This window comes from Tamandua tetradactyla, chromosome 7 (genome assembly GCF_023851605.1).
Source record: "Tamandua tetradactyla isolate mTamTet1 chromosome 7, mTamTet1.pri, whole genome shotgun sequence".
In the NCBI taxonomy this organism is placed as follows: domain Eukaryota; kingdom Metazoa; phylum Chordata; class Mammalia; order Pilosa; family Myrmecophagidae; genus Tamandua; species Tamandua tetradactyla.
Genome location: NC_135333.1, coordinates 173,878,685 through 173,894,293, shown reverse-complemented (window position 1 = coordinate 173,894,293; position 15,609 = coordinate 173,878,685). Strand labels below are relative to the sequence as shown.

Below are 15,609 nucleotides of genomic sequence, written 5' to 3'. Positions count from 1 at the left end.
TCCCTTGAGCTAGCACACTCTGGGTGAGGCATGAGCCTGTACCCCTACTGCCCGTTTTCCCACCGGAAAGCAGGACTCCTCACCCTCTGATGGGTTTTATGTCGAGTATGGCTGCAATTCAGATGTAAAGCTGTAGAAGTATACTAACGTAATTTCTTTCAGGCTGTTTTGTGAAACAGGTTTTTCCATGGTCAAATAAATTCAGGAAATCTGGGTTAAGGAAAGTTTTCTTTTTCACAGCAGGGCTTTTCAAAGCCATCAGACTAACTTGTTAAGAGGGACATATATATGCATAGTGTTTTCCAAATTGATTGACCCTAGAATTCTGTGTTCACTAAAGCCCTTTGGGCACAAGGGTTGCAGATCCCAGTCTGAGGTGTATTTACTAGGTCAGGGAATGGAGAGGTGGGGTCTGGTTTCAGGAGTTTCCAGGTTTGTAGAGTTTCGTGTGGCAGGCAGCATGCACCATAAGAAATGTGACGTTTCCTGTTTCTGTTATCAGACCTTTCCGGAAGGTGAATGAAAAAGGTGTCTTACTCTGGGATAAAATCTACAAGCTGCAGAAAGGCCAGATTTACAAGCAGGTATCTCCAGCTGGCTTGTCCTGCGTGCTGCCCTGTGGTCAGTTCTCGTGAGTCGGCGGCCGGGGCTGGCTCTGGCTGCCTCCTGTGACTGGACCCCAGGGCTCAGCCTGTGGGCTGTGTTGGGAAAGCTCAGGCTTATCCTGCAGAGCTTCACTGTACTTGCATCCCAGAGGACTCATAATTAAAAAAACGTTTTAATGAAATTTAGGGCAATTAGGTTCATAGTATATAAAACTTAGGATGCAAGTACTAATCCTCAGAAATTTTTCTTTAATCACTTGGCATATTATTCTCCTAAATTAGTAATAATTTCCAGCTGAGATGTGCTTTATGTACAGTTTTAATAATTTTGGTATTAGAGAATACCAAATAAATATTTATAAAGATAATAAAGATAAATATTTATCTTTGAATAAATAATTGAATTGCTGCCCGTTATTGTTACTGATATTTTGATATTTTAAAATAAATGATCATAAAAGCATTTGCTTTTTTTGTTTTAAAAGTTGGATATTCTGGGCCATGGGCTATACAGTGGTCCTTGTGATGTAATATTTGTATTTTTCTCACTGCAGGGCAATCTGTATGAGTTTCTGAAGCTCACGGGGTGGAGAGGATCGAAGGTGTTGTATTTCGGTGACCACATATACAGCGACCTGGCTGTGAGTGGCTTGTCCAACCCCTGTGCTGGTGAGGTGGGGCAGTGTTAGTTCCATGACAGGCATTTCTCACTTGTTCAATGTCATTCCTATGCCCCCATGACACCTAGGGGCAGGCCACAACTTAAAAGTGTCTTATTTCTTGCAAAATACGATGGATCAGAGTTGTGAAAAAGTTTTTTCACACGTGGTAGAAACTGGCAATTTACTCAGAGTTTACCAGAGAAAAGAGTTTACTTGATAATGGTAACACACGAGAGGGCGGGTGTGCCCTCCGCTCCTTTTATTTCTGCATGAGGAAAACAGGACCATGAGCCCAGGGACTCGGGGGTGTGGGCGGGGCGGGCTCTGCTGCCTTGGCTCCCCAGTGGCCGTTCTGGGCCGGGGGCGGGGCTTGGTGGCTGTGGGCGGGGCCATGGGCGGGGCAGACTCTGCTGCCGTGGTTCCTGAGCGGCTGGTCCGGGCTGGGGGCGGGGCCTGGGCCTGGGGCAGTCCTTGACGGGGGCGGGGCCTCTGACTGCGAGTCCCGGACTTGAGTCTGTGCTGGAGGTGGCTCTGGGTCCGCAGGGCTCAGGGCAGGACTGTGTGAGCTGCGGGGCCGGGACGGGTGGACGTGGGGGGTGGGCGTCAGCTTGGGGTGCTGCTGCGCGGGAGGCCTGCCTGCAGGGGGGCTGCGTGCAGGGACAGGTACCCGGGTGTCCTGGAGGGGAAGCAGGGGTCAGGGGGCAGCCGGGGGGGGGGGGGCGCGCACAGGGGCGAGACATGGCTCAGAGGGAGAGGCGTGTGGGCGAGGGGCGTGGGGTGAGGGGCGAGGGGCGAGGGGCGAGGGGCGTGTGGTGAGAAGTGAGGGCGAGGCGCGTGGGGCGAGGGGTGAGGGGCGTGTGGTGAGGAGTGAGGGCGAGGCGCGTGGGGCGTGGGGCGAGGCGCATGGGGCCCAGTTCCTGGCCCGATAGCGAGGCGGGTGTGGATGCCCTGCGCCCACACCCTGCTGCCTCCCACCCGCCTGGCCCCGGAGGCGTTATCCCGCGTGGGGCTGGATGGGGGACGCCCGGAGGCCAGGCTGAGCCCCCGCCCCGGCTGGGCCGTTAGTACTTCCCGCCGGGTCCCTGGGCGGGTCGGCGGTGCGGGCGCCCGTCCCGGGTGGTGACGCGGCCCCTCTGGTGTGCGCCGTCAGGACCTGACGCTGAAGCACGGCTGGCGCACGGGCGCCATCATCCCCGAGCTGCGCTCCGAGCTGCGCATCATGAACACGCAGGAGTACGTGCACGCCGTGGCCTGGCTGCAGGCGCTGACCGGCCTGCTGGAGCGGATGCAGGTGCGCCCCCCCCCCCCCCGTCCTGTGAGCCGGAACCTAGCCCACCGGTCAGGTGTCTCGGGTGTGCATAGGGGCGAGGCTTTGGACCCCCGCCCCGAGGGGCTGCTGTCTTGTGTGAAGCTTTGCCACGCTCCCCGCGGAGCGCTCAGGAAACACCCGCCAGGGCGTTCCGCGTTGCGTCTGCGGGCCATCATGCGGCCCCTTGCTGAGCCCCGCCAGGCACTCAGTGCACGGGCCGCTCCGCTGCGCGGCTGCAGCACCTGGTCTTGGCACTGCCTCTGGCCCGCTGCAGTGTCTCGGTTCCGGGCCTCAGTTTCCCTGTCTCAAAGGGTTCTGAGAGTGGACTTTTGAGTGGAGGGTCCACGGCTTTACTGGGAACCCTGCCCTTTTGTCTGTTTCAAAACAATCATTTTTTTCTCTTAAAATATTTCAGAAGATCATATAGTTACAACATTAAGGAAAGAAAATTAAAGTCACAATTCTAGCCCAAATTAAAAAAAATTTCAGCATTAAATTTCAAATGTATGCATGTATTTTTGTATGCCTGCATTAGGGGATATACTGTCTTCCTTCAGCTGCCATTTTCATCTGTGCAGATATAGAGTGTATGTAGGTAGTATGTATGCATCACATATTTATGTGTATCTAATACATATATGTAATAATCACATGTATGTTATGTATTTTATGTGGATACCTAGACAATATGTTTATAATAGCTTTTCTCTTTTTTTATTTATATAATAGCTTTTAATGAAACTTTAATAGCTTCATAATAATCCATCTTAGCTTATACGGTCGCATTTCTAGTGTTGGGGATTTATAATATTTCTTAGCAAAGAAGGCAGGAATTCAGCTGGGAAGCCTGAAAGAATTATCATTTTGTGCAAGTGCCTACATCTTAGACTCGGAGGAGTAAGATCCCCGCCCCCGAACGGTTCTCCGTTAGAAACTGCACTGTCTGATGAGCTCGTCTGAACCCAGACAGTCTTGATAATTAGCTTCATGTCCTGCAGGTCCACAGAGATGGTGAGTCGCAGCTGATTTTGCAGGAGTGGAAAAAGGAGCGGAAGGGGGTGAGGTAAGAGCGGCCTAGTGGATGTAGAGCACCACCCCCCATTCTGACTGTACCCCCCGCACCCCCAGGGCCAGCCCCAGTGCCCCGCAGCCCCCCTCAGCCCCCAGGATCAACTCCAGTGCCCTGCAGCCCCCCTCAGCCCCCAGGGCCAGCTCCAATACCCCTCAGCACCCCTCAGCCCCCAGGGCCAGCCCCAGTGCCCTGCAGCCCCCCTCTGCCCCCAGGGCCAGTCCCAGTGCCCCACAGCCCCCCTCAGCCCTCAGGGCTAGCCCCAGTGCCGTGCAGCACCCCTTAGTCCTGGGAGCTCCCTGCCAGCCTTCCTCATGCTTCCTCCTGTGCCAGCAGAAAGGCTGGAGAAGGGAGCTTTTCCTTTTCCTTCCTCTTTGGCCTGTTTGCTGTCCCATCTGGGCACCGTGCCCAGCAGTGTTGGTGTAGCTGGTGGCACAGGGCAGCTTCTGGGACAGTCTTGGAGGGGACCCTGACCGGCAATGCCCACTTTGGGTGCCCTCCGACCACATGCTCCTTAGTGACCAAGAATGCTGCAAGGACACGCACGTGTGCTGTAGTCAGCGTGCCCGTTGGTGAAAGACAGGTTGTTGGGGCCTACCTGGAGGGGACAGGACAGGTTGTTAGGGCCTACCTGAAAGAGACAGGACAGGTTGTTGGGGCCTGACTGGAGGGGTCAGGACAGGTTGTTGGGGCCTGCCTGGAGGGGACAGGACAGGTCCTTGGGGCCTGCTTGGAGGGGACAGCAGTCCTGTGGCCCCCCTGTGTGCCCGTCCCTGGGACACCTCCACTCTCACCTGGCCCTGAGCAGTTTTCCAGGCATGGCTCTTGGCTCTAGTCAGGTTTGGAAACAGTGGTGGCTGCCGGGTCCTGGGCTCTGAGCAGTGGGCAACCTGACCTCGGGCCTCTGGTGGTGGTTGGAGGATGTGAGCCCATTGCTCAGGGCTGTACAGGCTGCGTCTGTTTGTCATTCAGCTCTTACTCCTCTCAGGATGCCGTCTGCAGCTTCTTCTAACTTGCTTTCCATTGACAGGTTGGGTCAAGGGTGGTGGGGATGAGGGGCAGGTGCTGGGGAGAGGGATGGGTGCTGGGGGGAGGTGAGGATGGTGGGGGTAGGCAAGGGTTGAGGAGGGTGAGGGTGGACGGGGGTGGGGGAAGGCAAGGGTGGTGGGGGAGGGGTGGGGGAGGTGAGGGTGGAGGGGTGGGGGAGTGGCGGGGAGAGGTGAGAGTGGTGGGGGAAGGGTGGGGGAGGTGAGTGGAGGGGGGAGGTGAGTGTGGAGGGGAGGGGCGGGGAAGGCAAGGGCTGTGGGGGAGGGGTGGGGAGGAGTAGGGGAAAGTCAGTGTGGAGGGGGCGTGAGTGTGGAGGGAGGAGGTGAGTGGAGGGGGAGGGGAGTGTGGCGGAGGAGGGGAGTGTGGCGGAGGAGGGGAGTGTGGAGGAGGAGGGGAGTGTGGAGGAGGAGGAGAGTGTGGAGGAGGAGGGGTGGGGAGGAGTAGGGGAAAATCAGTGTGGAGGGGGGGCGTGAGTGTGGAGGGAGGAGGTGAGTGTGGAGGGGGAGGGGAATGTGGAGGGGAGGGGAGTGTGGAGGAGGAGGGGAGTGTGGAGGGGGAGGGGAGTGTGGAGGGGGAGGGAAGTGTGGAGAAGGAGGGGAGTGTGGAGGGGGAGGGGAGTGTGGAGGGGGAGGGGAGTGAGGAGGGGGAGGGGAGTGTGGAGGGGGAGGGGAGTGTGGAGGGGGAGGGGAGTGTGGAGGGGGAGGGGAGTGTGGAGGGGGAGGGGAGTGAGGAGGGGAGGGGCAGGGGGAGGTATATGATTACATTGGGCTGGGCTAGGCTAAGTTTTCTCTCAAATCCTGGGATAAAAGTGCAAGTGATTTTGATTTTCATAGTTTGCAGACGGCCGTTTCGGAACCCTCCTCCATTGCTTTGGTTTCTCTTGCGTCTTCAGGGAAATGACCAAGGGCTTCTTCAATGCGCAGTTCGGCAGCCTGTTCCGCACGGACCAGAACCCCACTTACTTCCTGCGGCGCCTGTCCCGCTTCGCCGATATCTACATGGCGTCCCTGAGCTGCCTGCTCAACTACGACGTCAGCCACACGTTCTACCCCAGGAGGACCCCTCTGCAGCACGAGCTCCCTGCCTGGCCTGACCCCCCCGCCGTGAGAGCCCCCCTCCGGCAGGAGCTCCAGGCCAAGTAGCTGGGCAGAGCCGGACGGTGGAGCCCCAGGGGCGATCTACCGGGTAGCCCTGCCGTGGGCCGGGTCCTGCTCTCTGTAAGGTCCAAATATGCCTCTTGATGTTTCCTTGTTCTACGGAGAACGTTGCTTTGGCTGCTGGGAAAGGAGCTGACTGCCCTGTTTGGGGGCTGCGGGCGTGCTGCCCGGTGAGACGCTGGGTGACTTGGCCCCTTGGCGAACCGGGGTGCTGGGCCTGACCAAGCTGTTCTGGGACGGGGGGTGGGACGTCGCCTCTGTCTTCCGGCAGGTTAAGTTTTGAAACTATTCTTGACTGTTCATGGAAAATTTACTGAACACTGAGAGGTACTGCACCGGGAACCACGGGGCCGTGGACAGAGACCTGTGATTCCGTGAGCATGCAGCAGCACGACGCTGCAGCCACGAGAAGGGTGGCCAGGCAGCACCTGGAGCCCAGGACAGCGGTGGTCAGGTAGCACCCAGACCCCAGGACAGGGGTGGTCAGGCAGCACCTGGACCCCAGGACAGGGGTGGTCAGGCAGCACCCGGACCCCAGGACAGGGGTGGCCAGGCAGCACCCAGATTGCAGATTGGTACTAAGACACTGGCACTTGATGTGTCACTTCAGAGATAGCCGTTACCCTGGAAGGACTTAAGTGAGAATGAGCAGTTGCTGCTGTCTTGCCCTTCGTCCCCACTGGCTGCTTCCTGGCCTGCCCTGGGCTGCAGAAGGACACATGGTGTAAGGCAGAACGGTGGCTTTGCTCCGATCCCAGGGAAGGTGGGGACAGGGAGACAGGAGCTCTGGTCAACACGCTGTCCGGAATCTGGCCTCTTGAATAAGGTTGCAAGAAACAAGCAGGTCGAAGGGCCAAAGCACTTTGGTGGGTCTCCAGGAGCGTGTTGGACCTGAACGCCTGACCCAGCATGGGGTAAGGTCTCCTTGGAGGAAGGAAGGTGAACAGGAGGAAATGGCCTTTAATGCACTGCCCCTCCCTGCCCCAGCGGCTGACCTGGGACCAGGTGAGAGTACGTGCAGCCCCAGGTAGCCTGTTGGAAATGACTCCTCTTTGGACAGAAACACACCTGAAATGCCCAGTGAGGAGAGGTGCCGCCTCCCCTTCCATTCCCTTCTAGTAGTTTGTGTGGCTATTTGAGGGAGTTTGAGTGGTTTTCTTGAGGTGTCAGTGTGTTTCGGGTAGCAGATGATAAATGGCATTGTAGCTGAGATAAAAATTAGCAACAGCCTAGCTACCTTCCGCTTTTCTGAGTTCTTACTAAGTGTGGTGTGGCAGCCCGTGCCCTCGGGTGAACGGGGCTGGGGGGGTGCTTCTTTGGTATCTTTACTGTAATATGCGTACTTGGCCAGCTCGCGAGCCGGTGCTGGCTGGGGGTTCCCAGGCTGCTCGCCGAGTGCAGAAACCAGTCCCTGAGCTGGACGACACCCCCTGCCGTGCCTGTGGTGAGGGCGGGCTTTGACTTGTGACGCTGTAGTCTGACGCTGTAGTCAGCTTTACTGGCAACGGGAAGTAAAGTAGAGCCCATAGGCGCCTTTCTTTGCTTCCACATTTTATTTTAGATGCAGGAGCACCTGTTCCTTCTTTGGCGCAGGTGTGGGCTTTGTTTGTTGTTTGTCTGCTCCGAGGTGCTGTATGAGAGGGAGATGGGGGGCAGGTGAGGGGGCACCGGGCACTGCTCTGTGTCCAGGCTGGGCGAGGACACGCAGGAGCGCTCGGCTTTGGATCTGCTCTGGAGAAGCGGCGCGAGGGAATCATGTAGTTCCTGGACGTCTCCTTAGTGCCAGTTACCGGGTGTTCTAGTTTGCTAGCTGCCAGAATGCAACACACCAGAGATGGATTGGGTTTTAATGAGAGGGGATTTATTTTATTAGTTCTTCAGAGGAAAGGCAGCTAACTTTCCACTGAGGTTCTTACGTGGGAAGGCACAGGGTGATCTCTGCTGGCCTTCTCTCCAGGCCTCTGGGTTCCAACAACTTTCCCCAGGGTGATTCCTTTCTGCATCTCCAAAGGCCTGGGCTGAGCTGCCTGGGCTGTGTTATGTTGCGCTCTGTCATTTAAGCACCAGCCAATTAAGTCAAACATCATTTATTGCAGCAGGCACATCTAGCCGACTGCAGATGTAATCAGCAACAGGTGAGGTTCACATACCATTGGCTCATGTCCACAGCAGTAGAACTAGGTGCCTTCACCTGGCGAAGTTAACCCCTGAACCTGACTCCCACACCGGGGGTCTTATTTACTCACGAATGAAGCAGAAAAGCGGTGCTGAGAGCAGGTTCTGCTGGCCGTGGCCGCAGGGCACGGCTGGTTCTGGCAGCTCTGTGGCCATCAGCCACGTGCTCGTCACTACTGCATGAAGGGACCCGTGGTCTCTGCCGAGCCCAGGAACTCAGACAGACCAGAGCCACCAGGCAGGCCAGGGGCCAGGGAGGGGACAGAGGCATTGGGCTGAGAGCATGGGCTTGGCACCGCCAGGTTCCCTCCTCTAAGGCCCAAGCCCCTCTGCCATGCATGGCCCACCCCCGGGCTCCCAGGCCTGCTGGCCCCTTGTGGGGTGGAGACCAGTGCCAGGCACGGGCTTGACTGAGGGGCCAGCGCTGGCTGAGGGCAGAACCTGCGTCCTCTGCTGACCCCTGGAGAGCAGACACCAATTTCTCAGAAAGGGGAAACCGAGGCTGGGGGAAGCGGGCTCGGTGTCGGGCAGCCAGACATCCCATGCCCCTCCTTCCTCTCTCCTTGCCACTACAGTGGGTGCCAGGCCCTGTGGGACGGTCCCCAGAGCCCAAACCAACCCAGCTGCCTCCTGGGATCTTGAAGGGGGCTGTGGGTGGCTCGCTGCAGACTGTCCCCTTCGTTCTGTAAAACCACATGGAGCCCCCACCACCCCCGTCCCTGAGTCCACGTGCTCCTGGGGGCTGGGCCTCCCCCTTCTGGAGCTGGGGGTGACCAGCTGCGGTGGGGTGGGTGGGTGACTTTGAAGCTCGGAGAAGCGAGTTAGTTGCCCTGTGGCCAGCAATAATTTGTTTAATCAAACTCTGAGAATGTATGGAATGACCTGAGGTGGAGTGGCTGCTGGGCCAGGGCAGGCCAGGGTGGGTGGGAAAGGGCACGGGGCGGGGCAGGGTGGGGTACAGGGTAGGGCACAGGGCAGGCCAGGGTGGGTGGGAAAGGGCACGGGGCAGGGCAGGGTGGGTGGGAAAGGGCACGGGGCAGGGCAGGGTAGGGCTGGGCCATCCCCGTGCTCCTCCCAGGGCCCTAACCTGCCTGGCCTAACTGGGATCTGTGGTCTCCCTGGGCCCCCTCGACACCCCCAGCCCAGCCTGGGGGCTCCCAAGAACACTGGGAGCTTAACCTGACCTCCATTTTCCAGAGAGGGAAACTGAGGCCTTGCCTGAGCATGCGCCCTGCTGCCTCGTCCTCAGCTGCCCGTGCAGTCCACCCCTCAGCTTCACGCTCCTCCGAGCCGGGACGCCTCACCCCATTTTCCAGGCCTGGACACGGAGGCAGCCTCTGTGGCCGTGGAGGACGCTGCCTGCTGACCTCTCCCTGAGGCGTGGCCCCCAGGAGGCCCCTCCCTCGGGCCTGCCCTGAGTGTCCTGGCCACTGCTTGGACCCCGTGGCTGCCCTGTGCCCTGCAGCTCGGCTCCCCCAAGCGCCCGCCTCCCTGCCTCGGCCTCCCGCAGTGCGCGCCTCCTGCACTTGCCCCCTGGGGGCTCGCGGTTGTCCCCAGTGCCCCACCCTCGCCCCGGGAGGCCCGGGTGCTCCTGTCCGGGCGACGTGCGGAGGAGGCTTCCCCTGGACGCAGACTGGGCCTTGGAGGCCACCTTGGACCCCTCCCATGCCAGTTACACTCAAGACGGCCAGGAACGCCACCACTGTGGGCCTGACTCGGGGCCCCTTGTCCCAGGCCGCCACCACCTACGGGATCGGGGTGCTCGGGGGCACGGCCTCCCCCCCCCCTCCCCCTCCCACCACTCCCGGCCCCACAGGGTCCGTCCCGAGGCCCCCCTGAGCTAAGGCCGCGCAGCTCTCGGCGTGGCCCAGGCCCCGCCCTCCTCCCCTGTTTGGAAGCACCTGTGGCCACAAAAGAGAAAAAGAGTGCACTTCCAGGACGGGCGGGACTGGCTTTCTGAGAGTTCTGTGAACAGAATCTGGCAGTCTTGGGGGCGCCCGCAGCGGTGGGGGTCTGCGGCTCTGTCCCCCTTCGCCTGGGCCCTGAGGGGACCAGCACCGAGGGGCTTTTGGCTTTTCAGGAAAGACATTAGGCGTTTTGTGTCAGGTCTCCCAGTTTGCTCGGAACATAGCCCCGGGGGCTGCGTTGTGTTCGGTTCTGTCCAGCCCGCTGTCTGTGTCACTGCAGAGCCCCCCGCGTGCCCCACTCCTGGCTCTGCGCGGCCCCGCCCGGTCACCTGTGCTGCCGGTGTCGGCCCTGCTGTCGTGAAGGAGAAATGGAGAGCAGTCCTTCTCTGGGTGACGTGGCTTCAGGGAGACTGATGGCTTCTCCTCTTCTCCCCGAGGCTCTGTGAGCGCCGAGAGGGGGCACGGCCCGGGAAGTGGACTCCACCCCACAGCTGCCCGTGTGTCGCCCACGAGCCTCAGGGCACCCTGGATGCAGCGGGCCTCGGGGGGATCTGGGCAGAGGAGGGTCCTTGGCGGTGTGGGCGAGTGCTGGGGTGCTGCTGCCCTTTCGGTGCTGGCTGCTGGCGGAGGGTGGAGGGAGGCGACAATGTGTCTGCGGGCCAGGAGGGGCCACATAGGGATGCTCGGCCACTGCTGCCCCAGGACCGGGCCTGGCTGAGTCCCGCTGAAACTTGACTTACGACGACGGGTGGAGAGACTGTGCTTGGCCCTCGGCCGGAGGCTGTGCTGAAGGACGCACGCCTCAGGGCTTGGTGCAGGTGGGAGAAGTGGTGGCGGTGCATCGTGGGCTCAGCACCTGCTCTCTGAGCGTCATGACGGAAACCCGCGTGCTGTCCCGTGTAGTAGCACGGCATCCTCGCGGCGTCTGTGCCCCTGGGCCGCCAGGCTCAGCGCTCGGGGAATGCGCCTTTCATGGCTGTGCAGGCGCTGGGAGCCGGGCGGGCACTGGGTGCCAGGCTGAGCGCTGGGAGCCGGGCGGGCGCCGGGTGCCAGGCTGAACGCTGGGTGCTGGGCGGGTGCTTGGAGCCAGGCGAGCGCTGGGTGCCAGGCTGAGCGCTGGGAGCCGGGCGGGCACTGAGTGCCAGGCTGAGCACTGGGTGCCATGCGGGCACTGGGTGCCGGGCGGGTGCTGGGTGCCGGCTGGGTGCTGGGTGCTGGGCAGGTGCTGGGCTGGCTGAGCGCTGGGTGCTGGGCAGCTGCTGGGTGCCAGGCGGGCGCTGGGCCGGGCGGGTGGCTCAGACCCTCCCTCAGGCAGGGGCACCCCCAGTGTGGTGGGGGCGGCTTGAGCTGTGACTTAGGAAACAGTTTTGTGACAATTGAGTGGAATGACCAGTTGTGACTGTGCGACACCAGGCACGATAAATACAGCTCAGGCAGACGTACTTTTTATCCTGAATGTGAATCTGCTGTTTGTTCTGAACGTGGGTTTTGTGTGTTGGGTGATACTGAACTTCTTGCCGAATGAAACTCTGACCTGTTCTGACCGGCCGACTGTGAACTGCTGGTCGGGGCAGGTGGCCCGTGGCCGTGCAGAGGTCCAGGCCCAAGGAGGGTGAGAGCGTGGGGCTTGCGCGCCCGCGGCCTCTGCCCGAGGGCTCCACCGTAGCCCTCGACAGCACACGCGGTGCGAGCCCGGCCTCGGGTGGGCAGAGGGCGCGCAGGGCCCCTGGCAAGGCCCCAGGAGAGTGAGGGTGCTGGCAGCCCTGCTGGTGCTCACGTTGCCAGGACAGCTGGAAGGGGAAGCGGGGCTCCGGGTGAGAAAACACGGAATTGGGAGTAAGCGCAAGGAGGTCGGTCTGCCCCTGGGTTTGCGGTGAATCTGTGAATGTTTCAACGTCTGCGCCAGCGTCTGGCGCCCTAACCTCGGCCTCCCATCACGCCTGCATTGCGCCACCCTCCATGCACCCTGCCGGCTCCCGCCTGCCCCAGGCCTGCGATGGGGCTGCTCCCTGGAGAACCGCCCACACTCTTTCTCTGGCGATTCCTGGGGATGTGGCATGTCCATCATCATGGCCTGTCGTCAGGAGGAGGGGGCAGGTGGCTCCTGTGCCTGGAACTGGGCTGTGCTCCCTTTCCTGAAGTGGGGAAGTGGCCCACAGAAACCAGAGGGACCCCAGACTTTGGACTCAGCTCAGCAGACACCTGGTGATTTGGAGCAGAGTTATCTGGGCCTTTCGGGGGCCTGGGGAGACCTTCACCTCAGCCCACCCCTCCATGCCCATCCTCAGCCCAGCAGTGCCCCTCTGGGGAACCATTTGGGACCCAAGTGGGCCTGGGGCTGGGGCTGGGCTGGGCCTGGACTGGAACCGGGCCTGGGGCTGGGCTGGGGCTGGGCCCTGGGCCTGGGAGCTGCAGCCACACACCCAGGCGCATTGTGGCAGGGACTGGCTTGGCCCGCGTCCCGTGTTGTGCAGGGGGCAGCGTTGGGGTGTGTCCTGGTGTCCGCCCTGCGGGCAGGGCCGTGCCCCGTCTGGGCAGGGGGAGGCTGGTGTAGGTGCTAAGCCTGGAGCCTGTTCCGCAGGTGATCACAAGTGATCTTTTGACGTAGTTTTGATATATCCTGGATATCCTGGGAGCACGGTGTGTAAATCGGGGAGGCTTATTTTTAGCTTCGGCTTATTCAGAACTTAATAAAGAATTGCTCACCAGATGTGAACCACCGCTCAAACGCACACCTCCGTCTGTATTTGTGGTTGTGGTTTTCATGGAGGTTCCCCTGACACACGTGTAAAGATGCACTTATTTAACCCTTACTTCAAAACGCCAATTTTTAAAAAGTCAATAATTAGTTAAGTATTGTCTTCTCTTAAATACGAACTTGTTTTAAGAAGTTGTGATTGTCTTCACTGTGTCTTCTGGTATAATGTGCCTGAGTTGAGAATTTGTCTGTTGAGCACTCATCATTTTATGGTTAGGCGCTTTACCTTCCCTTTAAGGGCCCGTGAAGGTGGGTGATGTTCTCTGTGGATTGCGCTTCCTGTCACCAAGCGAGGGCTTAGAAGTGCCGAGGACGGGGCGCTCTGTGCGCACAGGCCTGGAGAGGCGGCTTCCTGGCTGCGCATTCACAGCCCTCCTGGGTTTGCCAGGGACTCGGGAAGCCCCGAGTCTGTCTGTCCCAAATCTTTTGCATGACGTCTCTCCAAAGGAAAAAAATACATCAAAGGTATGGGAAGATGGGCAAACCAACTGTCAGCCCTGATTGCACCCTGGACGCGTCCTTTCCTCTAAGATAATTACAATTTTAATTATCTTTGTGGTTGGAAAGCCTCTGTGGAATCTCTTTGTGAGTGGCTGGATGAGATTATTTCCCTCTGCTCTCCCTGCTGCTGAGGCTGGAAGGTTGCAGGTTGTGGCTCACAGTCCACTCCCTGCCTTTATAGGAGGCCCAGGGTAGGGCGAGGTGTCTAGCAGCCATGGCCCTGCCGTGGCCCCCAGCCCGTGTCCAGGGCCCCCCAGGTGGGAGTGGCATGGGTGAGGGGCTGAGGAGCTGTGTGGCGGTTGCAGCCCCTGCTGTGGGGTCCGGCCGGCCCTGCCCACCTTCCAGCTCTGTCCATGGCTCGCTGTGGGCCGGGCTCCGCTCCGGGAGCTAGACAAAGCAGACGAGGAGCTGCTCCTGGAGGCGTCTTCACGAGCCAGACCGTCCAGGGGCGCCTGCCATCCTGCTGGGAAGGGGATGTTGTCGTTCATGGCAGGGGACTCTGCCAAGGACCCATGACAGGTGTCCTCATTCAGTGGGCTGCACGGCAGGCGCGTGTGTGTCTACCAAGGAGGGCTGGGCAACTGCTGGGGCTGCTGGTGGCTGTGACCGGGCTCAGCCACCTCCACTGCCCGAGCTGGCCTGTGCCCCGTGTTGCACACGCAGGGGACGTTTGCTGGGGGAGTACCTGGGAAGGTGGCCTCTTCCCTCTCCTGAACCATTTCCTGGGAGAGACACTCTGGAAGGGCCCAGTGAGGCCGTGGGGCCTGGGACATCCCTTGAGGACACCTGCCATGGGATGAGGCCAGCAGCTGGGGAGGCCGGGCCGGGCTGGAGGCATGGGGGCCTGAGGACTTCGAGTTATAGGAGCCAGCAGGTCCCTCCCGGCTGAGGCCAGTTGGCAGTTGGGTTTTTCATGCCTGCAAGACGCAGTGTGTGCCCGGCAGTGACCGCTGCACAAAGCTGGCCGGTCCTTGTCATTCGCTTTGCGTGTCCATGTCAGCCTGGGTGAGGAAACCTACGGCTGAGCTTGTTTATCCTGGTTGTAAGCCCTGGATGGCTGTCGAGCAGGTGTGCACACACACACACACACACACACACACACACACACACACGCACAGCCAGCTCCTGCCAGTTGTGGCGTCCCTGGGAAACGTCCTCAGGATGCTTCCTCGTCCGCCCTGGCCTGCCGACAGCTCCCAGCTCAGGGCCGGACCTCGCAGCCCAGCAGAGCGGCTCACATAGGGACCTGCTTTTAGTTTGCACTGTTTAATTGAGTCAGTCATCCCCAGGTGGGGCCTTTACCTCCTGGGCAGAGCTGAGGCGCTAAGGAAGGTTTAGGTTTAGAGCTCTAGGCCCAGTTCCAGTGGCACTGCACCTGCAGTAGAGCCCTCAACCCCCGCCGGGAACGCGGTGAGGCTGCAGGGACCCGCCCTCCGGGCAGGAGGGGAATAACCTGCCTTTTCACACCAGGCAGGAAGCAGGGCCAAGGGCCAGGGGGTCTGCGGGACATGGGGGTGGGCTGTGGGTGGGGGGAGAGCCCAGCGCGGGGGTCTCTGCAGCCGTGGCCCATGGGCAGTGCCCCAGCGTCCACAGCTGCCCATCTGTAAACGTGCGCGCCGGTGGCTCTCACGCCTCTCCTTTGCCATCCGCGGACTCCTCCCCAAGCATTCCCAGGAAGACGGCCGCCCATAAACCAGAAAAGCAGAGGCACTTCACTTGGAGGCTTGGGGTTTTCGCGGGACACCCCCGAATCTTCATGCCCTGGAGCCTCGTGGTCTCTGAGACCATTTAATGGCTGTATCACGATTCTAAGAGAAAAGACTTTAAATGCCCCTGGGAAACAGGTACACAGCAGCACTCAGTCATCCCAAATGCCACTGTGCATATTTTCACTGTCGGTACCAGCCACAGTGAGGGGAGCGCAGGGCAGGGGAGGAGCGGGTGCTATGGGCGGGGAGGAGCGGGTGCTGGGGGCGGGGAGGAGCGGGTGCTGCATGCACTGTGCAGACTCTCCCTGTCTTCTGGGGTGTTTCTGAATCTGGAGCCTGTGTGGTCCGAGACCCGCTGCCTGCTTTTCTCCACGCTCTCGTTTTCTCTGCTGCTCTGGACGAGTCTACCTCCTCTTAGAGGCAAAAAGGGCTGCAGCAGGTGCAGCTTCCTGGGAACGCCTGCTGGGGGTAACATGCCCTTCTGGAACGTATAAATAGCGCCTAACACTTCCAAAACGTCAACTTTAACTGCCCGACAGCTGTTGACAGCTGAGGTGCTTTCCCTTTGCCCTCTGAGGTGAGGGTTTGGGTGGAGGGGCCTAGCAGTGTGCTCGGGGTGGAGGGCACCTTCCATTTGCTTGGCAGGTTTATTGTGTTAAAAGACTCCAAAGCTATCGTACATTTGGAAATACAATGGTGTTAATTGTAGT

At 59.8% G+C, this 15,609-nt stretch overlaps 1 protein-coding gene across 3 annotated transcripts in view; it reads left to right on the top strand.

Moving 5' to 3' along the window:
* Window positions 1-7,321, top strand: part of NT5DC3 (5'-nucleotidase domain containing 3) — a 63,563-nt gene extending 56,242 nt beyond the window's left edge. For all 3 annotated transcript variants that reach the window (XM_077111835.1, XM_077111836.1, XM_077111833.1), the window contains 5 exons: window positions 503-584; window positions 1,160-1,246; window positions 2,418-2,558; window positions 3,575-3,639; window positions 5,585-7,321. In XM_077111835.1, the coding sequence (XP_076967950.1) occupies window positions 503-584; window positions 1,160-1,246; window positions 2,418-2,558; window positions 3,575-3,639; window positions 5,585-5,834 (625 nt within the window). In that variant the 3' untranslated portion in view covers window positions 5,835-7,321. The remainder of the gene's footprint in view (window positions 1-502; window positions 585-1,159; window positions 1,247-2,417; window positions 2,559-3,574; window positions 3,640-5,584) is intronic.
* Window positions 7,322-15,609: the final 8,288 nt, after the last annotated feature.